The sequence below is a fragment of the Mesoplodon densirostris genome, chromosome 1 (genome assembly GCF_025265405.1).
Source record: "Mesoplodon densirostris isolate mMesDen1 chromosome 1, mMesDen1 primary haplotype, whole genome shotgun sequence".
Classification (NCBI taxonomy): domain Eukaryota; kingdom Metazoa; phylum Chordata; class Mammalia; order Artiodactyla; family Ziphiidae; genus Mesoplodon; species Mesoplodon densirostris.
Genome location: NC_082661.1, coordinates 175,057,559 through 175,084,866, shown reverse-complemented (window position 1 = coordinate 175,084,866; position 27,308 = coordinate 175,057,559). Strand labels below are relative to the sequence as shown.

General features: G+C 45.2%; 2 protein-coding genes across 2 annotated transcripts in view; both read left to right on the top strand.

The window, feature by feature from the left end:
* The first annotated feature begins 15,648 nt into the window (after positions 1-15,648).
* LOC132488775 (myosin heavy chain IB-like) lies at positions 15,649-16,943 on the top strand. The gene is made up of 2 exons (XM_060097382.1): positions 15,649-15,722; positions 16,475-16,943. The coding sequence occupies exons 1-2, from the start codon at positions 15,649-15,651 to the stop codon at positions 16,941-16,943; spliced, it is 543 nt and encodes a 180-aa protein (XP_059953365.1).
* KAT6B (lysine acetyltransferase 6B) overlaps positions 16,429-27,308 on the top strand; it is a 184,173-nt gene continuing 173,293 nt past the window's right edge. The window contains 1 exon segment of the mRNA XM_060111653.1: positions 16,429-16,628. The gene's annotated coding sequence lies outside the window, so the exon portion shown is untranslated.

Below are 27,308 nucleotides of genomic sequence, written 5' to 3'. Positions count from 1 at the left end.
CTTCAGGTTGACGTAGCTGGACCATACCACAAGTTAGAAGGTTCGAACCAAGGAGTGACTAGGTCCAGTTCTCTGCATTCAGACTTGGTGTCCTTGAGTAGAGCCTGAAAGCCCACAGCCTGCCTCTGCCTTTATTTCTGGGAGGAGACTTTCTCCAGAAAAGCCTGACTTCAGACCACCAACACCTTCCTCTCAGCCTTCCCCCTTCAAATGCACCAGGGCTCAAGCAGGGTTTCAGCCAAAGATGGTGGACTTTGGGCTCATCTTAAGATTGAGACACTTAAATCATTAGTAGAAGACACTTTTGTAAAACTGTAATACCTGAGTTTCTATATTTCTCAATGTGTAAAATAATTAATAGCAACCAAAATTATTTTTTGCATAGGACCTGAATTCAGAAAATTCAGTGTGTAGCCACTAAATTCATTCATTTTGTCAACCAACGTTTCCCGGAGGTTTCCTGAATGGTACCAGGTATTGTTGCTAGATCCAGAGATACAAAGGAGAATAAGAGAGATTTAGAACAACTTCTATTTCAAGATAAACTGTCAATATCCAATATTATAAACAGATACAAAAAATAGAACTGACAAAAAGAGAATGAGTCAGTAAGAGAGACTCCCTGATCTGTGTTCAAAGGGATAAACACTAAATGCAAAAAAAAAAAAAAAAAAAAAAAAAAATTTTACCATGTTTAAAGATGACCAAAAGGAGATAGTGCAAAAATACAGAAAATAATGTTTTAGACAGTCAGCTGCAAATGAATATGAACTATAATGAAAAAAAGCTTGATTCAAAATGCAACTCATCTGATAATTTGGTTATAATATACAAGAATCATGAGCAATTAAAAATATTTTTATCAAAGATGTATAACCTGAATCTAATCATAGAGAAACATCAGACAAACCCAAACTGAAGGAAATTCTACAAAACAACTGGCCGGTAATCTTTGAAAACATCAAGATCATAAAGACTAGGTTGATTAAAGATGTTAAAAATAAATAAATAAATAAAAATAAAAAGAATAATAGTTTACAGTAAAAAAAAAAAAAGACTAGGTTGAGGAACTCTTCCAGATTAAAAGAAATTAAGAAGACAAAACAACTAAATGCAACCAAGAATGGATCCTGGTCTGGGAAAGAAAGAGCTATTGAGGGCTTTATTGGGGCAATTAGTGAAATTTGAATATGAACTCCAGATTAGATAACAGTAATTTAACAATGTTAAATTTTCTGAATTTAATAAATGTACTGTGATTATTTAAAAGGATGTCTTTACTGTTAGCAGCAAAGATGAAAATATTTAGGGGTAAAAGTCTACAATTTGCTCTCAAATAGTTCAATAAAAAGATACTAATAGTATAAGAGAGTGATAAAGCAAATGTAGCAAAAATAAGAACAACTGGTGAAAATAGATGAGGAGCGTTGGGAGTTCACGGAATTGTTTTTGCAACTTTTCTGTAAATTTGACTTTTTTTCAAAATAAGAAGTGAAAAATAAAAAAGCCTTGGGAATTGCCTGGCTGTCCAGTGGTTAGGGCTCCGGGGACTAAGATTCTGCAAGCCGCGCAGTGCGGCCAAAACAATAAATAAATAAAAAGAAAAAATAAAAAAGCTTTTAAGATATGTAAAGATATAAAGAAATTTCCGATATCTCTGGTATGGGAGGGTCATTGTTTAGACTGGGTCCATCATGCTTTCTGGGAAGAGGGGGCCAACCATTCGAGTAAAGCAGAATTGGATGCCCGAACACAGCCCTCTGATGTCCCTTGTTCATGGAGTGCAGCTGTTAGAAAAGAAACGACACCAATGGCTGAGCTCCAAAATGAAATCAGCTTTGGGGACAAGGTTTATCTTTGTACCTCTGCCCAATTTTGCCCCTGAACAGCAAGCAGTATGTGAGACCCTGGCAGCAATTCCTAACCTGGCCCACCTCTGCCAAAGGCTGAAAGTTGTCTGTACTCTCTTCCTTTTCCTTTTTTTAAAATTTGAATTCTCTTGATCCTTCCCCATGAGGCCAGGAATGCTCTGAAGTTTCCATAGATTGGAGTTAATCATTTGCATAACACAATCTGGGCCACCCTGTTCTTTGCTGGTGGAAAGGAACTTTGCTTTTCCTCGTAGGTCCCTGAGAAGATACGTTGTGGGTCTTCTGAAGCTGCCCCAGGCCCTGCGGATGGAGATTTGCCCACCAGCTCACTCAGCAGGGAGCCAGAGCACAGTGAGTCCCCATGGGCTGGGAGAGTGTGTCCTACTTGGGGCTAGACTGGGTGGGACTGGGCCAGGTGGGAGGCTGCGGGTGGACTTGTCAACTCTCAGTGTGACCTTGAACGTTGAGGCTACTGACCTCTGAGGCTGGGATATTATCTTGAAAATTCACTAGTTGACCATGACTGTTTCATGGAAGAAGCTGATAGGTCAGGAGAATATTTTTCCCTTGTGTACTATGCAGATTTACCTAGGAGGCTTGGGTTCTTGGCACTTACTCACTAAGTGGAACTAGAGTCACTAACCAGGTATCTTTTGGGTGCTTGCCAGAGAGGTTCAAGTGGTCAGGGTCCCTGCCCTTAAGGAGCTCAGAAAGAGGGAGAAGAGTCAATGCGTTAGGACAATACATTGTGTCATAGCACAGAAAGAGCAATTACCTAGAACCTTGACAATATGTTTTTTTATTTTAAAGCTGAATGGCAAAAGCCACAAAAAAATTAAAAGATACGTGATAAACTAAAGGAAAAGGATTTGCATATGTGTCAACTGAAGAGCTAAATGAATGAAAAAAAAAAAAGACCTATTACTCAATAGAAACTGAGGCCAAAGCAGACAATTCAATGAAAAGGAAACACAAGTGGCTGTTAAACATATGAAAAGGTGTTCAACCTCACCCATAATAAGAGAAATGCAAATTGAAATTTCTACAGGATACCTCTTTCACCTTGGCCAAAACCGAAGGTTGATAACGCTGTTGTGGAGAGCTGCAGAAACAGGCCCTCTGATATTTCTGTCAGAGTGTGCACTGGAACAACCTCTGTGGGGCAAGTTGGCCATAGCTGCAAATTTTTAATGCACATTTTTGACCCAACAATTCCAGTGTTAGGCACTTGTCTTGCAGACACGTGTATCTTGCGAAATGTTACACTGTTAAGTGAAAAAAGCAAGGTACAGAACCGTGCATTATCATATGCTCTTGTTACCAAGTCCAAGCTCACTCTGCTCACCTCACCACAGGCCAATAAATTGGAGACGAGGTGTGGAGGCAAGGAATACGGCTTTATTTGGAAAGCTGGCAGACGATGGCAGACTAGTGTCTCTGAAAAACCATCTTATTGGGGTTTGGATGCCAGTTTCTTTCATAGCACAGAGAAGGGGAGGAGATGAGGAAGTAAAGTAAAAAGGCCATAAGTTTTGCAAATATCACCTGGAATGGGCGGCCTTGGGGAGGGAATGTGTTAATTTCTTCTTTCTGTAGCCATCCACAGGGGGAACAGGGTCCGGATATTTCCCTGAACAAAGGCACTTTGGTTTAACATTCAGGCAGAGGGGCAGGGTTCCCCAAGGCAGGCCATTATGTATAGACAGTATCCTTTTAGTGAACAAAAGCAGCTGAAAGCAAAGGTTAAAGTAAAAGAAACAGGTCCAACATGTAATCCGATTTGGCTCTTCCCTGTTATACTATCAATCGAGTTTATATCTAAAACCACGTGGCTGTACCATAACTTTCTTAACTTTTCCCCTAATGCTGGGTGCGGTGTTTCCATGTTTTTATGATTATAGGTAATGTTGGATAGACATCTTTTGTACATGAATCTTTGCCTACATTTCAGATTATTTCTTTAGGACAGTCCAGATTACTGCCTCAAAGAGAATTTATGATAACAACCACTACAGCTACCATCCCTGTTTGTTAAGCAGTCTGTATTTTTTCCTTTCATCCTCACAACAGCCCTGTGAGGTAGGGAGAAGCATCCCATTTTTCTCATACTTGAGGAAAGGGGCTTAAAGAAGGCCAAGTGACTTGTCCTGGGGTACACAACTGGAATGGTGAGGATCAGGACTCACATCTGCTTGACTCCCACGCCCCTGCTTTAGAGTCCGCTCATCTGCGTGGGGCATTTTTAAGGCTCTTGATAAACGTTGTCAAATTACTTTCCAGAAACCTCACATCAGTTTACGCTCCCAGAGAGAGTGCTAAGCTTGCCACACCCAGGCCAATATGGGGGGATTCCATATTTTCATTTTGCTAATTCGGAAGGGAAAAAAAATAGGGTCTCACACGTCTTTTTTTTTAATATAAATGTATTTATTTACTTATTTGTTTATTTTTGGCTGCATTGGGTCTTTGTTGCTGCGTGCGGGCTTTCTCTAGTTGTGGCGCGTGGGCTTCTCACTGCGGGGGCTTCTCACTGCGGTGGCTTCTCTTGTTGCGGAGCACAGGCTCTTGGCGCATGGGCTTCAGTAGTTGTGGCGCACGGGCTCAGTTGCTCTGTGGCATGTGGGATCTTCCCGGACCAGGGATCGAACCCATGTCCCCTGCATTGGCAGGCGGATTCTTAACCACTGAGCCACCAGGGAAGCCCCTCACATGTCTTCAATAACTAGTAGATCTGAACAGTTTTCATACGTTTATTAGCTATTTATACTTTTCCTCATTTGTTAAGTGTTCATGTTGGACTATGTATTCTTTAAAATATATCAAACTTTCTTTAAAATGTATCATGTCAATTCTTATCTAGTCTCAGTCAAAACATTGGCTCATGTGGGCAAAAGCGGCAGCCGAGGCAAGGTGATGGGTTGTTCCAGCTCCTGTGTCCTTGGCTTTACACTGGAGGTCCAAATCCAGGAGGTTTATGGGACCTCTGTGGGAGAAATCAGGCACATTCAGATTGAGAAAGGTGCAGCAAGGAGTTGGATGTGATGCTTAAACAAAACCCACACTACAATGTCCCAGCTACGTATTTATTGCTTTCTGCTAGAGCAACAAATGTCTGGGGTTATCCTCACTGAAATGGCCCTTTCCTTCTGCATGATGGCTGATGTCAGGCTGGTGATGACGCTCTGGCTGGCACCTCCCAGAGGCAGGCACATTTTCAGCACAGAGCAGAGCTCCTCCAGGTGGGAACCTGCCAGTTTCCAGAACCTTCTGCCTGATTTCCTTTCTTCCTTCTGTGCAGGCCACTGGGGTCGTGTCCAGCCGGAGGAAAAATGCTGGGTGCGGGCTCCCCAATGGCGGAGGCACAGAGGCCACGCCAGGCCCAGGTCCTGCTGGGCTGGCCCTTCCCGGGGAGGTGGTGGCGCAGGGCGTGGGTCTCCCCGAGGCAGCCCGGCAGGGAAGGGAGGCCGAGGCATCGGGCACAGGGAGGGCTCCGATCAGTGCCTGCTGCTCGCTGCAAGTTTGGTGCGCCTGACAGCGGCCCTTCAGCAGGGTGAATTCTTTCAGAAAGGGCTCATTCACACGCTGCCAAGACATCCGCGACCTAGTCTTGAATTCACACAAAAAATTAAAAACGGATCAGCAGCCGTGCTAATTTAGCAACTTGCAGAGATGCCCCTGATGCTCCTTCGCGCCGAGAAGGGGCCTTCTGCCTCCGGGAGGTCTCACTGGAGTTATTTTGAGTCCTGCGGCTCTGGGCCTGGCGGTGACAGCTGAGTGACTTAGCTGGCACCGTGGGATGCTGAATGACAAAGGCGCGGAACACTCCGGTGGCTGGCAGGTGAGGCCGCGGCGGCGCGAGTTTGCGCCCAGGAGCCTCTGCCCCAGCACCCGTCTGCGGAAGCTGCGTGTCCTCGCTCGCGGCGTCGCTCCTTCCTCCTCTCTCTAAAAGAACTCTTGTCGGAATTAAACGAGAGGCTTTGGCACGCTGAAAAGTGATTGTTCCAGAGTCCTCACGGCCTGGAAGTGGTCGGGCCTCGGGCCTCCCTGAGGCCTGGCCTGGGCGGTTCTTCTTTGTCACCGCCAGCAGCACCTTCTCTTTCTCTGTTCCGTCGAGTGCCAGGACTCCTTGCTTCTGCCTCAGAGGCCGCTTTGCCTTCCGGGCCTCCTGCCTTCGTGCCTTCCCTTCCTTGGTGGAGCCAGCCTCCTCTCTGGCCAACAGCCTCCGGCCTCGGTGCCTGGGTGAGGTCATTCGCGGGAGGGCGCCGTGTGGGCAGTGTGAGGAGGGCAGGTTGCTCAGTGCCAGCCTGGACTCCTGAACAGCACCGCGGGGCCACCCTCATGGGGCAGTGGCTGGAGCCCTGGGCTTTGAGTTCAGACCTCACTGACGGGCACGGAAAGGGAATTCTGCCTTCCTGCCAACCACTCAACACCTCAGGGCCACAGTTTCCTTGTCTGTAAAATGGGGGATAATAGCAGTATTTAAAAAGGGTTTTTGTGAGGGTCAAATGAGCCAATTCAGGGAAATCACTTAGCCCTGTAAGTACTCCACAAGTGGTAGCTATTATTAATAATGTTAGGCCAAGCACTCAAAAGCCATGCTCAGCCAACATGCTCCCGCAGTCCACTTCAACATCCCTTATTCCCCTACTGTTTATCCTAAGAGGTTTTGAGTGGAGCCACAGAATTACACAACACCATGCCCAACGATTGAGTCCCCTACTCCTTTAATTGACAGGAACAAAATGCACTTCTCCTAGCCACCTTGCAAATCAGCTCCTAGGTCGTTTGTCACTTCTTAGAGCTCCAAGAGTAGGCCGAGAAGCTGCAAAAAAGGGCACTGAATTGCCTGGGGCAGAATTTCTTTCCCTTAAGAAGCAGCCATTTTTCCATTTTTGAGTTTCAACAAACTCAACTTACAGTGGTGACAAAGTTAATTATTTGGAAGCCAACAAAGCTAATCACTAAGGTGATTCCAACTTACTTCTACTGTGTTCAGAAACACAGTAGATTCTAGCCTGAGAATGACACTATCGCCCCAGGCTTTCACAGCTTTTTTTTTTTTTGCGGTACGTGGGCCTCTCACTGTTGTGGCCTCTCCCGTTGCGGAGCACAGGCTCCGGATGCGCAGGCTCAGTGGCCATGGCTCACGGGCCCAGCCGCTCTGCGGCGTGTGGGATCTTTCCGGACTGGGGCACGAACCGGTGTCCCCTGCATCAGCAGGCGGACTCTCAACCACTGCGCCATCAGGGAAGCCCCACAGCTTTTATTTAATGAAGAAACGGATCCACTTTTTAATTCTCTTCATCTCACCAACAGTTTTACTAAAGCATTCTGGGGGAAGTACAACATAATGTGATATATCTGATATACCACGGCCAATGGGCAGTCAGCTGGGGTGCTTGGAGAAAAGGATAATTAGGAGGGAAGTGCTTTTACCTCAAGGACACAGTTACTGAGATTTTAAAAAGGTATTTGTAAAGTACTGCATTTAGGGAATATATTAATTTAGGTTCTCCAACTCTACTACCTGCTGTAGTAGACAAACTTCAACACACATCTCTTTGGCTTAACCCAACAAAATTTATTTCTCCTGTTACACATTCAAACCAATTGTGGGATTGGGGGAATCTGCTCCATTCAGTCACTCAGGGGTCCAGGCTGATAATGGCTCTGCCAAATTGTACAATAGCTTCTCATCTGTAAATACATGGCTTCTGAGATGCTTCAGCAGAGAAAGAGAGAATGGAGAATGACCACCCTGGTTCTTAACTTCCTTGACTCAGTAGTACATACCACTTCTGCTAACAGTCCATTGGCTGAAACTAGCCACATGATCTAACCTAACTGAAAGGAAGGCTATGAAATATAGGGGAGGATAGGGAATACTTGGTGAACACTAATCTCTCTGCCATAGATTGAGATACTACAAACTACAAATAAACTGAACTTGGAGTTGTTATTTTAGGTCATCAGTTATGATTCAGGAAACAAAACAGGAGCCATTATAGACTATTTACTAAAGGTTATCATTCGATGTGTGGCATTGCAATGGAAAGAAAATGGAAGATATCAGTCCCAACCAGTAAATATGCCAAGTCACATCAGCCGCTGAAGTGAGCCACATGGAACAGAATAATAGGTCACAAACTCCAAAAGTGGGTAGCTAAAACAGTTGTGGGAGTAGAGAGAAGCTCCTCAAAGTATGGTATTCTTGATCTTAGAAAGAGTAACTGAGGGCCTCCCTGGTGGCGCAAGTGGTTGAGAGTCCGCCTGCCGATGCAGGGGATACGGGTTCGTGCCCCGGTCTGGGAGGATCCCATATGCCGCGGAGCGGCTGGGCCCGTGAGCCATGGCCGCTGAGCCTGCGCGTCCGGAGCCTGCGCGTCCGGAGCCTGTGCTCCGCAACGGGGGAGGCCACAACAGTGAGAGGCCCGCATACCGCAAAAAAAAAAAAAAAAAAAAAAAAAAAAAAAAAAAAGAAAGAGTAACTGAGATGGGAGTGGTTTCAAGTCTCTCTCTCTCTCTCTCTCTCTCTCTCTCTCTCTCTCTCTATATATATATATATATATATATATATATACACAGAAACACACACACACACACAGCAGAGAAAAACCGAATGTAAAATATAATAAATATAGTATATAATAAATAAAACACACCCACTGATCAAATGCTGAAACTTTAAATGTTTAAAGACACTCCCCAACAAACATACATAGCTTAGAAAAAGTGGTTTTAGATTAGGTAACAGGAAGTACAATTTTACAGTGGTTAGGGAATGTATTCATCCAACCTTCATAAATTTAATGAATGCCTATGATGTATATCACACTATACAAGAAATATTTAAACTTATGAGGTTTATGAATTTTATAAGAGGTTTTAGATAAGCAGATAATAGATCCTTAACCTTTTTACTCAACATCATTTTTTTTTTTTTAGTTGCGGCATGTTGGCTTCTTAGTTGTGGCATGCAAACTCTTAGTTGCGGCATGCATGTGGGATCTAGTTTCCCGACCAGGGATCAAACCCGGGCTGCCTGCACTGGGAGCTCAGAGTCTTACCCACTGGACCACCAGGGAAGTTCCATCAACATCATTTATTAATACCATGTGCAACGCAATTTGGGGAATATAAAGATAAACTCAATCCCAACTCTGAAGGAGTTTCTGGCCAAGGTTGTTATGATCAAGCTCAACCATGGTCTCCCACAAGCAGTCTTGTTACTAATACGGGGAAAGATATGGAGCTGGTTAAATGGCTCACCAGGCTGATCCTCTTGGCCGTCTTTGGGATGTTTTTAACTTGCTAACTTGAATGATTGGATGTGGACTGAATTGAGGACCTTGTAGCTGAAAAGGCTAATTCAGGCCCTCTGTCTGCAATTCTGGAGTATTTCCAGACATGGAATGATTATCATACATGCAACCTGTCTGAGAAGTCTCAATATCCTAGTAAGTCCTAGTAAGTTACTTTTTACTACTTCAGTTTCCCTAGCTGAAAATTTTACCGCAAACTTCAGTCACAATAGAAATATTGACTGAGGTAAAAAATTAGAATACACACCAACATATTATCTTTCAGTGTAAGGACCTACAACTAATTCTTCCCCTTTCCTCCCTCTTTTTCTTTTTCTATTTTAAAGATTTATTTATTATTTATTTAATTTATTTTTGGCTGTGTCGGGTCTTAGTTGCAGCATGCGAGCTCTTCCTTGTGGTGCGTGGGTTTCTCTCTAGTTGTGGTGTGCAAGCTCCAGGATGCGTGGGTTTTGTAGTTTGCGGCACGCGGGCTCTAGCTGAGGTGTGCTAGTTGCGGCCCACAGGCTTAGTTGCCCTGCGGCATAGTGGGATCTTAGTTCCCTGGCCAGGGATCGAACCCTCGCCGCCTGCATTGTAAGGCAGATTCTTTGCCACTGGACCACCAGGGAAGTCCCCCTCTTTTTCTTTATTATCCACACTTTCTATGACAAATATGTATAAAAATGTTATAATTTTAAAATGCGGTAGGAAATAAAGAAAGGTATTCAGCAGTTTCACTGTTTCATCAATTCTTTAGACACTTTACATACAAGAATGATGACCTTTTGGGAATCACAGGGTAAGCCAGTAATAAATTACTGAGAGCAGAGATTTGTAATTTACTGTTTAAATATGTTGTAGGATTTGGGGCCTGGCCAAGACTTTAGAGATGATGTAAAATAACTCTCTTGATTTAATCTATTCATTAACAAATATTTATCGAGCATCTGCTATGTACCAGGCATTGTACTAGGCTCTGAGGACAAAACTGTCCATACGGGGCTTACTGTCTCATTGAAAACCTGACTTTTAAGACATTGCCACTCTGTGATTTGTCCAAGGACACATATTAGTTGGTGGCAGAGATGGATAAAAATCTGGTACCTACTTTTATTTTGGTGCTCTCTTCCATATTCCTTTGCCACTGCCCTTCTGAGCTATATATTTTTTTCTGTATTAAAGATAGAATAAGAGAAAACCATCTTCAATTAGTTGAGCACACTGAGTTGGGCATATTGGAGAAAATTGTTAGTGATTAGACTGAACATGATCTATATACTTCTTACCCCTGGAAAAGTGTAAAATAGTCCAGTGATTCCTAAATGCATTCTGGTCGGATAGCCAGACTCAGAGGTAAAGTTTCACTCTCTGCACTGAAATGGAAAAAAAAAAAAAAAAAAAAGAGGAAGAGAGAAAATGTACATGTTGATGTAGAGTCATCCACTTTCATTTCATGGGCGGGACTATCCCTTATTCAGAGAGTTCTTTCTTTTATGTAATGATGCAGATAGTGGATGGCAATTAGTTCTTTTAAAAAATGTCCTTATTATCAAAATTAAAAGTTGGCAACTTTGTCATTTTCCCCAGTTTCAAAATCCAAAGGACTGGGAATCATTAAATTAAATATTGGGGTAGTTCAATTTTTCTTTGGTATAGCCTGGTGCTAAAAACCGCGTCTTTATTAAGACTCCCTTAAGTCTCAAAACAACATCAAAAATATCCCTGAGAACTCTGTCCTCTCAGCAACATTTAGCTAATTTTATGATCTTTTACCACCCTCCTGTCTTCTTCAGAATTTCTCACTTGATGCTGAGGCATCCTCCTGGTAAATATAAACCAGTGGTTCTGTACTGTGATTGCACAAGGTGCTTAAAAAAAAATACTGGTAATCGGGCCCCACCCCCAAATATTCTTAAGTGCCCTGAGGTGGGACTTGGTGCTAGGCATATTGAAAAGTTCCTCAGGGCTTCCCTGGTGGCGTAGTGGTTGAGAGTCCGCCTGCCGATGCAGCGGACGTGGGTTCGCGCCCCGGTCCGGGAAGATCCCACATGCCGCGGAGCGGCTGGGCCCGTGAGCCATGGCTGCTGAGCCTGCGCGTCCAGAGCCTGTGCTCCGCAACGGGAGAGATCACAACAGTGAGAGACCTGCGTACAGCAAAAAAAAAAAAAAAAAAAAAAAGTTTCTCAGGTGATTCTAATGTGCAGTCAGGGATGGGGAACCACAGGTGTGGGTGGTGTTTATTAAGTAGCTTCTATGTGTCAGGCTCTAGGGCAGTTGTACAGATGAACAAACCGCGCTAAGCAGTAGAAAAAAGCTCATTAGGAAAACAGACTGGCAAAATGTGACAACAGAGTGTAGTAAGTGCTTTCTTTTATTCCGTAATTCAACAAATAATAACAGAGCACTTAACAAGTGCCAGAGCTGGAGTAAAGGTTTGCTTCAAGTCCTGTGGGCTACCTGCAAAGACCAGAGAAACTTAACAGAAGAGCCTGCAGCCAAGCAGGGATTTGGAGGAATCTTTTTCCAAGGTCTTCGTCAGATAAGCTAAAGAGGGCGGGCATGGCTGCAGAGGGAACAGCGTGTGCTGGGCATGGAGGAGTGTGTGGGGCTGGGAGAAGCCAGAGATGAGATATTGGTTGGGTGCAGATGTGCATAGCCTTAGAGGTAGACTGAGGAGTGTAGACTTGGTCCAGAATGCATTTAAAAGACACTAAAGGTTTTTTAAGCTGGAACAAAGTGGGTAAGAGTGCAAAATACTGCTATTTAAAACAATGTAGGCTTCTCATACACATCTATAGCTTGGATTTGCTAGCTTACTTAAAACTAATGGTTTGACTGATCATCCCCCACCCCCTTTGCCCTTGACTGACAAAACCGCACTGTGACCTTGTTAGGATACAGTTTCCAGTCGTGTGGCAGGTGGAAGGACAGTATAGACCAATGGTTTTTAAGTGACTAATTGAATGTGAATAGAATTCATCATGGGCTGTGGCCTGGACAAATCAGTTCAGGGTCCCTGCTTGCTGCCTCCCTTACCCAGTTTCTTTCAGAAGGACTTGTTAGTGAGTCTGTGGATATGATCCCTCTTATCAGAGTATTTGTCTGACTTGCTTCAGAGCAGGTAAGCAAACCCAAAAGATCAAACCCTCCAGGTTCCTTCAGCTCCTGAAGCTACTCTGCATTCTTTTTTATCCTTACTCAGGACTCAGGGACAAATAGGTCAGACCATGGAATCATCTCAGTACTAGGGACTATAACCTTCTGGCTAAGAAGCTCACAAAAGAAACATTCCTTTGCAGTTGGGAAAGAAGGGGATTCAGCCTAAGCCAGTGGTTATGATCATAAGCTTCAAGCCAAGTCATGGGCTAAAAATGTAGATTTGGGAGCCTCACTATAGACCTACTGAATCAGAATCTGGGGTTAGGCCAAGGAACCTGTGTTTTAAGCACTCATTCCCAGATTATTTTGATGCCACTGATCTGTGGACCACATTGAGCAGTTCTGGTCAGTGGTGCCCAGTGGCAACTATTTTGGGGGAGGGAGGAGGACTGGTCAGATGGGCCCCTGGATTCACAATCCTTCAGTACAGTCAGCTTTTAAATTTTGCACTATGCTTGGTTTTCAATTCAAGTTATTTCTAGGTTAACTTCTTAATTGAGCTGTTTAGCTCAGCCAAGGATTTGAGATACCACAGATAAAGAGAGAGGTTTAGGAGAAAGCATTAAGTATCTCTGGCTGTGTCTCTGTTATCCTTTCCAGTCCCACTTATCTGAAGAGCCAGGATTTCTCAAAGGACAAGTAACCTTGGAGGGAAGTATCATTGGGAAAGCAACACAGTACCTTTCCTTGCCATGCCCATTAGAGAACTATGTTTGTTAAGAAAAGAACCTCAAAAGACACATCAAGATGTTGTATAAAGATACTTCCCTCTTCTGTGTTTGCCAGCTCCTGGGATTACAGGAGCACAAGTTTAGACAAATAAGACCCATTTCTATCTAAGGTATCTGTTCAGGTCTTGATGCACTGGAAATCCATGTGGCTAACTCATTAGTGATAACAAGTGTTAGATGCTCATAAATCTCCCACAATTCATTGGCTGAAGACATCTTAAATGTGGACTTATGGGTTTTATTGTCTTTGGTTGCTTCTTTAGCATACTCTGAGTGTACAGATTTGGGGTTTTGAAACTTGTTTTTAATTAAGACATGGTTTATTTTTATTGCTTGAGATAAAATGCAGGCTGGGAGACTCAAATCTAAGTTATAAAATAAAGTGCATCTGGGCAGACCATAGGAAAAAAGATAGAACATAAAGGCTGAAGTGTGTGCCAGGATTCTCAAGTTTACTTAGTAATTTCTTGGGGAATAAAAATCCCAGCACCTGCATTATAAAAAAAAGCACACCTTATAAACGTCCTTCTCTTTGAAATACCTAAATGAACTAGACTGAATTATAAACTAATGGCTTGTAAAAATTCACCTTGAGTCAGCTACTGAAGATACTAAATAAAAGAGGTAGAGACTCTGAGGAAACCCAACCTGCTGCTTGTTTGTTTTATCAGTAATGTAACTCAAAAGTAGCCAAGCCAATGGTGGATGGTGGAGCTTTCCCTGTGTTTTGTTTCCCCGAGCTGAGCCCGTGAATGCCAAGATTTAATCTAAAGAGGTTTGTGTTTTAAAAACTAACAACCAAGTAATAAAACACCTATAAAAGGGATTTATAATGGAACCGGTGACAGTTTTGAGTGTAGTATTACAACTCTTCTGCTCCCCCTCTCCCTTTTTCTATCCTTTCCTCCAACTCTGTGCCCTTTGTCTTAGCTCCTTTCTCACCTTGCTGCCAGGAAGCATATCAGTAGGGGCAGCTCACACTCCAGAGAAGCAGACCATCTTTAAAAAGTGAAGTGTGTGTTGAGCTCTGCATTTGATGACTGGGCTGTGCTGCTTGTTTTGTTTGAGATAAGTTGCTCTAACAAAGTACCTACCTAGTCTGTACAGTGGTTTCTAATGGGAAGTTGAAGATGCTGCTGTTGCCGTGTCAGTGCCATGAGGATGCTAGAGTCAACCAGGGGACTCCTCTCCCTGGGACCATGTGTCACCCTGCCAGGGCCCAAGATAGCTCTGGGACAGACTTCAGTCAACAGGTGGTTTTCCACCTAGGCCACCAGGCCTAAAACTTGGTTCTTTTACAAAGCCATAGTTCTCCTCCCCCTCACCAAGAAATGGCGCCTCGGAAGGGAAACTTCGTACTCAAACTCTGTAGGAGCCATTTCTCGAGCCTACTTTTTCTATTTTCAGAGGTTTCCCCTGCCAGCATCCCACCCATCTCCGGGAAGAACGAGGGACTCTCTCTTCACAGTCTGGAGGGCGATGGGAGGCATGTGGGCAGCGTCAGAGTGGCCTCGCCTGGGCGGCCAGAGGAGTCCCCAGCCTCCCTCTTGTGGGCCTCAGGAACTCGGGGGGCCCAGGGGAAGCCTGGAAAACCGAACTTCGCCATCAGCCTTCCTTCTAGCGCTGGCTAGAGGAGAGGGGGAAGGGCCCCCCAGCCGTCTCCCCCCGCCCCCCAGCCCCTCTGCCATCCGGCTACACCGCCCAAGAAAGCACTGAGAACGCAGCTTAGAGCTCTCCAGCTCCTCGCAGGCCGGGAGAGGGCATCTTGAGGGGCAGCTTCCCCCTCCAGCCCGCGTGTGACATCCCCACTCCCACCCAAGGATGCCGCCGCCGTGCCCTGTCCGCAGTCGCTGAATGTCACTGCTCCCTCTTCCTCCTGATCAGGGTAGACACAGCTCCTGAGGCATCCCCCACCCCAAAACTGCCACGATTGCCCGAGGGTACAAGGCCCGGGCGGAGGACGAAGTTTGGGGCCCACAGCGGCGGGAGGGGGGGCGCGTTGGCGAGGACCGCACCTCTCAGTCCCAGCCCTGGCGGGCACACTCCCCGCCCCAAACGGCCCAGGCGTCCCCATCCTCCCGCGGACACCGGCATCCCCGCCCTCCCCCGAGGGCGGCAAGCGGAGCCCCCCAGGGCGGAGGCAGGTACCCCCGGGGCGGGGACTGGGGCGGGCGGGGTCCAGGCTGCGCCCCCGGCCGGGCCGGGCGGGCTAGCTGGCGGCGCGGGGGGAGCGGGGCTGGGCGGCGCTGCCTCGGGCTCTGTGCGCTGCAGCCCGGAGCCGAGGAGGAGGAGGCGGAGGAGGAGAAGGAGGCGGCGGCGGTGGGTCCCGGGCGGGGGGAGCGCGGCGCTGCGGACCCGGGCGGCTGGCAAAGGACGAGGCGGAGGCTGAGGAAGGCAGCGGGGAGACCCGGGCTGCAGCAACAAAGGGCAGCAAGCGATTGGCCGGGCTGCAGGCGAGGTTAGCCGGGGACCGGGGTGGCTGGAGGCAGCGGCGAACGGTGCACGTGCTTGCAGACACTGGCGAGTGTGCAGCCGGGGGGGTGCACGCCCGGCGGGTAAGGGCTTGCTCCCCCTCGGCATGGGATGGCGAGGAGGGTGCAGCTACATCGTACTGCCAGCACCCGGCCTGAGGCTTGCAGGGTAGGGGTGCGTGGGGGGTAAGGATGCGAGCCAGGGGGCGGGCGAGTAGTCGCCCGGGACGGGACGGGAGAGGGTGGAGGAGGGGGCGGGATGGAACGCTCCAGGAGGCGCACCCGTCCGCGCGCTCCACCGCAGGAGCTGGCGACTGAGAACCTCGAATTTTAACTTCGCGTGCCCGCCCGCGCGCGCCCGCCCGCGCCCACCCCTAAATCCTGCGGCCGCCGCCAGCGATCAGCTCTCACACAAACTTTAGCTGCGGGCTAGGGGCTTTGGGGTTGTGGGGGAGGGGAGAGGGAATAGGTCCTCTGATTGGCGTTGTCTGCAGCCAATAAGGCCAAGTGCCTCTCCTGCGAGTAGACCCAATCCATTTCTAGAGGTAGAAGGGGCGGGTAGGTGGAAGTGGAGGTGGCGCGGTGTCTGGGAGAGAGAAAAAGGACTAGACCAATAGGTGCCCACAAGAGGCGGGCCCAGAGGTCTGTTGATTGGTACTGGCAGTGGACCCTCCCCCGGGGTGGTACCGGAGGGGGGACTGATGGGTCGAGGGGTGTGGCTATGCGGAGGCGAGATGACCGGCAGGATCCTACCCCAATGGGCTGCAGAGTGGTTACTGTGTGGGTGACGGACAGACCCTTAGGCCAACGGGTGGCCCTAAGTGTCTGCGGTCTAGCCCAATGGAGCAGCGCCGGGGCGGGGCCGCGGCTCGGGTTTAATGAGACTCCATTGGGCTGTAATCAGTGTCATGTCGGATTCATGTCAACGACAACAACAGGGGGACACAAAATGGCGGCGGCTTAGCTCCTACCCCTGGCGGCGGCGGCAGCGGTGGCGGAGGCGACGGCACCTCCTCCAGGCGGCAGCCGCGGCTTCTTTCTCAAGCAGCGGCAGCGCCCCCGGCAGGTGCGGTGGCGGTAGCGCGCGGCCAGGTCTGTCACCCACCCCGCGCGTTCCCAGGGGGAGGAGACTGGGCGGGAGGGGAGCGGGCCGGGGGGTGGAAATCGGGGGCTTGTGACGCCCCTCCCACAGGCCTCTGCGCGAGGGTCACCGCGGGGCCGCTCGGGGTCAGGCTGCCCCTGAGCGTGACGGTAGGGGGCGGGGGAAAGGGGAGGAGGGACAGGCCCCGCCCCTCACCGGGGCCTCCAGGGCAAGGGGCGGGGCTTGATGGTGGAGGGGGCGGGGCGACACGGGGTGGGGGCGGGGCTCGGGTGGTCGGAAGGCGGGGGTTTGGAGGGGTTTCCTGAGTGGGAGAGACCCAGTAGGAACGGTGGGGGGGCCAGTGAGCGTCTGGGAAGTACACTCCCAGTGAGGGGGTGGATGGGAGGGGAAACTGGAGGTGTGCAGGCAGGTGCAGAGTGGAGAGTGGGAAGAGTGCAAAATTGGAGATGTGGAAGGGGGACCGAGGGGCAGGTGAAATGGTGCAGAAGGGTGAGATTGCAGTTATCTGGGGGCAGAGTAAGAATGGATTTGGGTGTGGTAGATGTGGAGTAGTGTTGAGAAAGCGATGTAGAGTAGATATTGGATTGGAGGAAGTATTGGGGAAACTGAGAAACAGGTACAGTTACTGTGGTGGGAAGGAGGTATGTGGGTGAGTCGGAATGTTGGAATAGGAAGGTTTGCTAGCTTTGGGGAATAGGAAGCATTTAAAAAAACATGGAGGGATGGGACCGATATTCTTGGGAGTCTCTGAAAGGTAAGACAGCACAGCAGACTTAAATGTGAAGTGAGGCTACTTAGAACTTAGATATATGCAAAATATATCTAGCAGAAAATCTCATGGGGTCAGGGGATTGGAACGGGTGACAGGTGTGAAGAAAGATGGGTGGGGCTGCTGGGTCAATGTGATTTAGACTGCACCCAGAGTGAGAATGGGGCAGCAAAGGTGTTAGTTTGGGATATAGGGTTGTTTGATAGGCTGGATTTCTTGGGTGTAACTTGAGCTGGGGTCAGGAAAGGGGGAACAGGGTGTCTGTCTCAGAAGGAGGCTCCCTGTGTACTACCTCGGGAAAGGGCATTGTGTAGTTTTGAATTTGTAAGTACTTTGGTCTGAGGTGAGTGCAGGGAGTGGTGTGAGACAAGGGGCAAAGGCAGAGGAGGGGTTAGATTACAAACGTGGAAAATAGGAAAAGAGAACCAATGAAAGAAGTTGGGGGTGGAGGTGCCCAGAAATTCAAGGTAAAGAGAAAGAGTATATGAAGACTTTTCCATATAGGGACAGGAGGTGGGAGTAGATAATGGGAATGTTGGGATAGTTATGTGGTACTCCAAAAAAGGTGTGTGTTTGTTGGCTTGTTTGTTTTGTATGACTATGAGTGAAGTACATTCTTCCTGTCTTGTGTACCCTAGATTTTCTGGGATAGCCCTGAAGTAAAACACTCCATTCTTTTTTTTTTAAATCAATTTATTTATTTATGTATGTATTTATTTTTGGCTGCATCGGGTATTCGTTGCTGCACTCGGGCTTTCGTTAGTTGCTTGGAGCGGGGGCTGCTCTTTGTTGTGGTACGTGGGCTTCTCATCGTGGTGACTTCTCTTGTTGTTGAGCATGGGCTCTAGGCGCGCGGGCTTCAGTAGTTGTGGCACGCAGGCTCATTAGTTGTGGCTCAAGGTCCTGGAGCGCAGGCTCAGTAGTTGTGGCACACGGGCTTAGGTGCTCAGCGGCATGTGGGATCTTCCCGGAACAGGGCTTGAACCCGTGTCCCTTGCATTGGCAGGCGGGTTCTTAACCACTGCGCCACCAGGGAAGCCCTCCATTCTTTTTTTTTATTCATAAATTCTTAACACATTTATCAAAATGAATTGGGGCAGGGGTTTTTTTTCATGTTTTTAAGACGGAAAGCATAATGCATGTTTCAGTAAAGGATAAGATTCTTACCTGAGAACTTATACTTAGGGTTGAAGGTTGAGAAGGTGAAGTGATGATTAAAGAAAAAAAGCAGAAGAAAAGATAGAGGCAGAGGAAGGTTTTAACATTAAAAAAGGAACTTAGGAGAATGACTGGCTGGTGGTAATGACACGGTCCGTTGAAATTTTGCCTGCCAGCCAAACCCAGGCCTCTGAGTAGAGTGGATATTATGTCATTGACGTTACACCAAATGTTTCTCTCTGCACTACTTGCCAGATGTAAGGCATAACAGGAGTGAAAGGTAAAATAGGGTGAGTATTGGAAGGTAGTTGAGAAAGTTCCATAAATAATGTTAATGTACTTCAGAAACTTTCACGGACTTTCGAATACCAGTTAAAAGACGTAGCCAACCGATATAACTTTACTAAATGCCAGGGTTCCTCACAGGTGACTTTTCAGTCTCTTGGATAGTTCTTGACACAATAGTTTCAGTTTTCGTGCATACCGTGTATACGGATGCCTGAATTTTTGTCAAGCGAGAGAAAAGGAATAATTTTATGAAAGCAGGGATGTGTGAGCTGTAGTGATCCATCTTTGCTTATAGAACAGTAAATGACTAGTGGATGGGAGAAGCGTGAGGAAGGGATATTTCTTCCCTGTAATGCTTTAATTTGCATTTACAAAGCACCTTTAAGCACCTTTTTTTAGGACTCCCACAATCTTCCACAATTTTTGTATCATCCATTCCACTCTTGCTGGCTATTTGAGTTGTTTCTAGTGTTGGGAAATTGTGAACTAAGCTGCTGTGAGTGTTCCCATATCCATCATCTGTTGTGCACGTGCACAGTCTCTCTGAGGTGTACAGCTAGGAATGGAACTGCTGGTTCACAGGCAGCGTGACCGTTTATGCTGGTTTATGCCTGTTGTCCTAGTGTAATTAGTAGTATAGCACCTTTAATTCTCAGCAGTGTCTGGATTTGGATGATGAGCTGTATGGTTGCCCTAGTCACGGGGTATGCTTGTCTTCAACTTTACTAGGTACCAGTCAGACTGTTTTCCAAAGTGTCGTACCACGTTATACTCCTTCCAGTATATTATCTCATATATATATATATATATATATATATATATATATATATATATATATATATATATATGCGATCCCTGGCTTCTCATCCTCCCCAACTTAGTTTTTTCAATTTAGCCAATCTGGTAAACTTTGCATTTACTTGATTAGTAAGGAGGTTGAACAGCTTTTCATATGCTACCTGGATTTCCTCCTTTGTAAAGTTCCTGTTTAAGTCGGCCTCCACCCCCACCCCCACCCCCACCGGCCTTTGTAAATTGGTCCTTGTATCTTTCATTGCTATTTAGAAGTTATTTACTCTGGATACAAATTCTTTGTCCTGTGTGTGTGTTGCAAATGCCTTCCTCCATTCTCTGGCTTGCCTTTTCACTCTCTTTATGGTGTCTTTTTTTTTTTTTTTTTTTTTTTGGTACTTGGGCCTCATACTGTTGTGGCCTCTCCCGCTGCTGAGCACAGGCTCCTGACGCGCAGGCTCAGCGGCCATGGCTCACGGGCCCAGCCGCTCCGCGGCATGTGGGATCCTCCCGGACCGGGGCACGAACCCGTGTCCCCTGCATCGGGAGGCGGACTCTCAACCACTGCGCCACCAGGGAAGCCTTGGTTAGTGTTTTTTGTGTCTTGTTTTTTTTTTTTTTTTTTTTTTTAATATAATAGTGTTTATTTTTACTTGTTGACAGTTTGCTTTATTTATTTATTTATTTTTGGCTGTGTTGGGTCTTCGTTTCTGTGCGAGGGCTTTCTCTAGTTGTGCAGAGCGGGGGCCACTCTTCATCGCGGTGCGCGGGCCTCTCACTATCACGGCCTCTCTTGTTGCGGAGCACAGGCTCCAGACGCGCAGGCTCAGTAATTTTGGCTCACGGGCCCAGTTGCTCCGCGGCATGTGGGATCTTCCCAGACCGGGGCACGAACCCGTGTCCCCTGCATCGGCAGGCAGACTCTCAACCACTGCGCCACCAGGGAAGCCCTTGTGTCTTGTTTTAAGACTCTTTTCCTACCCTCAGGTTAAGTAGATATTCTCCTATCAGTATTCTAAAAGCTTTACTGACCTTAAAAGATGTATGATTATGAGTCAAATGCACTCTTTTGACCCCATCCTCGCCATTACAAATCAATTTTTGCTTTTCTTCACTTTCTTCTGTTCTCTGTCTTGAATTTTTACTTGTCTGCAACTATAACTGAGAGCCACGTGCTGACTTCCCCTGTCTCATAGGAGAAAATGGTCATATAGACAGAAGTTCAGCCAGGTTAGATTTTACAGGTCTCCAGCTGACTGTATTGCCCTTTTTCCTTTTATGAGCTAGCATTTTATTGTGTTCCTGCTATGTGTCTGCCACCATCCTTGGTTCTTTCATATTTGTTATCTCAATTATTCCTCTTTACAGTTCCGCAAAACTGTACATTTTTCTCATTTTTACAAGCGGGAAAACTGAGACTTAGATTGATTCAGTAACATGTCCAATATCCCACAGTTTAGGTAGCTGACAAGGTGGGGACTTGATTCCTGAACTCTCTAGATCCATCCCATCATAGCACATCACCTTGTTAACACAAGCCTGTTTGATAAGATCCAAAACCGATGAAAATAACTTTCTTTTAATGTAATATGTCCTACTTTAAGCACTCATAGAGATAATTATTGTGAAACTGGATAAAACTGTTGACCTCTCTGTGTATGTTAAAATAGGTAGAGTAGTGCGTGGACCTTAAGAGGTCCTTGGATGGGCAGTAGAGGTTCTGTAAGCCCTTGAAATTGTATTCAAATGTCTGTATGTACATGTGTTCCTTTTAAAAAATAGATCTGTAATTTTCTTGAGATTCTCAGAGGGCAACCCTAATGTGTTTTAAGGCTACACTGGATATCCTGTTTGAAGACATCTGTGATAAAGTTAATGCAGAATTCTGAAATGATGTGTATTTTCAAAATAATCTTTAAAAAATTCAGATGTCAGATTTTTTTCTTAATATGTCATTCTCAGTCTTTGTCATTAAAACCCAGCTAAAGCTCATCTGAGATTTGGAAGAAAACTAGGATTGAATAGCACTTTTAAAACGCCAAAAAAGATACTCTAAATTTAGTTGATTATTTCTTAAGTGAAAGTGCTTACTTATAATATCATCATTGCTAATCAGTGTACCCTGGCTCCAAAGGCCTGATGACTTCACATGACTTTTCATCTTGTCTCTAAAATCCTCTGTTTTACAAGGGATCAAATTTCCTGTGAGGTTCCTAACGTGTGATTAAAGTTTAGAGACTGAAACTGTTGAGCACTTAAATGCAGGGATGACTATACAAACGTAACTCATGGGCTTCACCAGGAGATTTGGGACATGTCTCTACTAATTTATGATGATGATGTTGAAATTAATCTTTGCTAGGGATTATGGAAGCCATAATAGTTTATTGCTGGTTCAGTTATTGTTTGTTGAAGCAGATTTACACAATTATAGTTTAATGACATAACAAGGATATTGTCAACTAGGAGCACATGACATGAAAAATTAAACTTCCAATTAATCTAATATGTATTAGTTGAAATGATAATTTTCCTGGTGATTTAGCCTCTTAGAAATCCTTGGAAAACATTATTAGCTTATGAATTGAAAACTCTCTATGTTAATGAGTAGTGAGAAAGAACTTAGTATTATTCTAAAAAGATGGGGAATTAAATATTCAATTCAGCTAACATTTATGGAGTGCCTACTCTGGGCTTGCTGCTGAGTTAGGCTCATAAATATAAGTTGAACACGATTGATATGTGGAGAGAGGAAATACTGGTTGCTTTTGTTTGTTCCTTCAGTCATACTTCCCTCCAGCCTATACTGGATGGATACCATTGCCAGAATTATTCAAACGTTCAACAAATTTGTATGTGTGTGCATGTGTGTGTGTGCTTGCACTCCACTATACCTTATTGTGTCCCTACTTCTCCAGTGGCTTTCTGTTACTTCATCTGTCATGTTCACACGCCTCAGCCTGGCTTTTGTCACAGCCAACTTTATTTCTTATTCCTCTTCAACACATCCCCACTCCAGGCATGCTCATGGATTAGGTATCCCTTTGGTCTGACAGCTCATTCTTAGCTCTGTGCCTTCTCCTAGATTCCCTTCTTTCATTTACTGATGCATTCATTTAACAGATAGGCATTGAGCCCCTCTTATGTTAAGTTGTGGTCCTGGGAAGTCTTGGGGCACGCCAAGATGAATCAAACATGAGTCCTGTTCTTAAGAATTGTACAGTCTAAGGCTTCCCTGGTGGCGCAGTGGTTGAGAGTCTGCCTGCCAATGCAGGGGACACGGGTTCGAGCCCTGGTCTGGGAGGATCCCACATGTCGCGGAGCAGCTGGGCCCGTGAGCCACAACTACTGAGCCTGTGCGTCTGGAGCCTGTACTCTGCAACAGGAGAGGCTGCGATAGTGAGAGGCCTGGGCACCGCAATGAAGGGTGGCACCCACTTGCCGCAGCTAGAGAAAGCCCTCGGGCGGAAACAGGGACCCAACACAGCCATAAATAAATAAATAAAAGCCATTTCTTAAAAAAAAACACAACACTACTCAAAAAAAGAATTGTACAGTCTAGTAGGGGAGACGAGGTCTGTGTATGAGTAAGCAAAATACAAAGTGGAAAATGAATGCCAAATAACAAGAAAGCTAAAAGCTTCCTGTTAGACAGGGATGTAGGGCTTCTGAGAAGGTGTCTGTTTGCACTGGGCCACAAAGGATTTGAATTGGGGTGGAGAGGCTAGGCAGTTGTCCAATTTCTGCCTTGTCTTTCAAGGTCCAGTTTAAGTCCTCTCTGTCCAAGGGATGTTCTACCCATCCACAGTCAACAAGGAATAGTCACAAACACAAAAATGTTTTCAGACATTTTTCCTTCTGTATTCAGCGGAACCCTTTCTTTGAAGTGAATCTTATGGAGAAGCCCATTATACATAGAATAGTTAAGGTAGACATCTTTGTTTGGTGCAAAGGATTATGGTGGCCCTGGTGTTTGACCCACAAGGGCACCTACAGGTGGTGCCCATACCCAAGGCACTTTCTCACAAGAGATCCAAGGAGCCTAGTCTGAAAACCAATGGAGAGACAGGAAAGTGTTTAGGTTTTAGCATCTGAATTAAAATCTTTCATGACTTAGTGGTCTGAGGTCTTGACCTTCAGGAATCAGTTTTTCTTTCGCAAAATGCGGGCAACAGAGCTACCTTACAGGGTTATTTTAAGGTTTACTGATAATCTATGTAAAGTGCCTGGTCCACAGTAGGTGTCGGACAATGGTTGTTATTATTATAGTTTAGTGCTTTATTTCTTTTAAAAAAATAATTTGGGGTGAAATTCACACAACATAAAACTAACCATTTGGGCTTCCCTGGTGGCGCAGTGGTTGAGAGTCCGCCTGCCGATGCAGGGGACACGGGTTCGTGCCCCGGTCTGGGAGGATCCCACATGCCGCGGAGCGGCTGGGCCCGTGAGCCATGGCCGCTGAGCCTGCGCGTCCGGAGCCTGTGCTCCGCAATGGGAGAGGCCACAACAGTGAGAGGCCCGCGTACTGCAAAAAAAAAAAAAAAAAAAAACTAACCATTTTATTTTATTTATTATTTATTTTAATCAATTTGCTTTATTTATTTATTTTTGGCTGCATTGGGTCTTCGTTGCTGCGCGTGGGCTTTCTCTACTTGCAGCAAGAGGGAGCTACTCTTCGTTGTTCTGCGCGGGCTTCTCATTACAGTGGCTTCTCTTGTTGCGGAGCTCGGGCTCTAGGTGTGCAGGCTTCAGTAGTTGTGGTGCATGGGCTCAGTAGTTGTGGCTTGCAGGCTCAGTAGTTTTGGCGCACAGGCTTAGTTGCTCTGTGGCATGTGGGATCTTCCCGGACCAGGGCTCGAACCCGTGTCCCCTGCATTGGCACGCAGATTCTTAACCACTGTGCCACCAGGGAAGCCCAAAACTAACCATTTTAAAGTGAACAATTCAGTGACATTTAGTATATTCACAGTGTTGTGTGACCACCACCTCTATGTAGTTTCAAAACATTGTCATCATTACAAAATAAAATCCCTTACCCATTAAGCAGTTTTTTCCTAACCACTTCCCCCATCCCTTACCCATTAAGCAGTTTTATCCTAACCACTTCCCCCATCCCTGCCCAGGCCCCACCAATCTATGTTCTGTTTATAGCTTTATCTGTTCTGGATGTTTCCCATAAATGGGATTATTATGATATGTAACCTTTTGTGTCTGGCTTCTTTCACAACATATTTTTGAGGTTCATCCATGTTGTAGCATGTATCACTGCTTCATTTCTTATTATCACTGAATAATATTCCAGTGTATGGATATATCACATTTTCTTCATCCATTCATCTGTTGATGGACATTGGCTTTTTTCCATTTTTTGGCTATTGTGAATAGTGCTGTCATGAACATGAGTGTACGTGTACTTATTTGAGTACCTGTTTTCAGTTCTTTGGGGTGTATACCTAGAAGTGGAATTGTGGGGTCATATGGTAATTTTATGTTTAACTTTTTGAGGAACCACCAAATGGTGCTTAATCACTTCTTATACCCACAGCATCTACCATAGGGCTGTACTCACAGAACAACATCTCACTAAATATTTGTTGGTTGTTCTTTGATTAGTATTTATAACCTCACCTCCCAATTCACATGTTTTGGGCCTTGAGCATTAATTTTAAGGGAAATAGATGCATCCAGGACTTGAAAGTTAGCCAGTATCACCGTATAGATGTATCTGATTGTTGTCAGACAGCAGATATCTGTTCACTGAGGATGCTGTTTGGAGCAGCTGTGCTAATGCTCTGTGTTGGGTGGTTACAGAAGAAAAGTTAAGGTCCCTTCCCTTAAGCAGTGTATGTTCTGTTTCAGAAGATATTGTTAAGATTTGTGGATCCTCACTCAATTACATAGCAGGCTATGAAAAAATCCAGGAGCCTATAAAAGCGAGAGAGCTAAAAATAACTGTTAGCAAGTGAAACTTAGGATGACAAAAGAGTAAACTCTACTATTAATCTTTATTTTTTTCTACCAGTTATTGGCTCATCCACAATCTCATGACTTGAGTGTTATGACATTGATTTTGAAACAACACACAGCTTTAGCAAAAGCTTAGAGGAGGCTTCACATATTATTTATGATCCAGGATATTTTGACTCTTCTTATTGCTGACATGTGTATTTCTGAATAGTGTTGATATTTATATAATACTAATGAAGCCAAAAGCTCAGTGTTGGACTAAGCATTTCTCTAGATCTGTTTAGAATAATGTGTAATGAGTGATGTAAATAGTGTTTTACTATAAGACTGTATGATACAACCATATAATTTACTGATGTTATTTTGTAGTTAAAAATAAAATGATTCAAAACCTTAGAAAATAGAATAATTTAATTTTGATGTAGCATGAGTCCCCAGAATTAATTTGGAATGACTTATTCTCATTTTGATAGGCTTTTAGTCCAACTTTCAAGTTTTTATAGAAAAAACTGAAAAGAGAATAATGGTTTTTAGGGTTGTACTTGTAATAGAATATGCTGTCTCCGTATGAAACAAATCCTAGGGCTCTGGGAAAGAGAAGTGGTATGGATAATTCTGAATCAGGGGAAGAAACATTTCTATTTGCCTTTTAAATGAATTATGCATATTTTTCCTTAGATTTGTCTTTCTAGTTAGATACTGCTTAGACTAAAATTAAATTGGTTTTCAATCTATTCTCTTAGCATATACCAATTTACAGTGGGGCCAGTGGGATATCAGAAACAAACCAGCCTAAGATTTAAAAATTTGCAGTGGATAATATACAAAGTGGATAATATACATGTGTTTAGTTGAGAATTGGCTGCAGATAAGAGACTTCGGATTTTGTTCCTCTCCTAGCTCTGTGTGTGTGTATGTTTTTAACACTGATTCGGCTTGTAGCAAAGAGCTGCTGAGTTACATCTGTTTCTGCCTAGTTAACTCTGTTGGTTGGTGTCAGATGAGAGCTAATTTTGATATTAAATTGAGGAGTGGGGTGTGTGTCTGTGGCTGCGGGAAGGGAGAAAGGGGATCCAAGGTTGCTTGGTTGTTTTGTTCACTATCAAAGTGCAGCTATTCACAGTGTTTTTTTACATTTATTTTTTGCCTTTGAAGTAAAAATGATCACTACTGTCCTGAAATGTGACCTGTACCAGCACATACTTACTATTGTGGAAAATGGTGCATCCTTCTCTTAGGTGCAGTTATTGGCCGTATCTTGATAGTTCAGTCAGTACCTAGATGCCAAGTGACTTTTGGGACAAATCGTGAATGTTGCCTGGGAAAGTTAATATTGACCTTTAAACAATGTTAGACTTTTTTTTTCCTCCAGACAAAATGTTATACCTGCCTGGCTATTTGAGTAATAGTGGGATTTTTTTTTTTTTTTAATGATGGCATTCTTTTTTAGACTCCATCACAAACCTGATTTTTTAAAATTTGGAGAACAGGTCTGGCCTTAAAGAAGAGTGAAAGTTTACTTCTTTAGGCACTCGCTGTGGGGCTTCATGTCCTGTCCTGAATTCCGTGTTCTTAAATACCCTTTAGTGGTATGAAAGAGCTAACATACCACCAAACATAGTATACCAGTAAAGTCACTGCAGCTGTTTGGATTGAATAGTTGAGGAGATCCATAGATGGTTGCTGAATTTTAAGG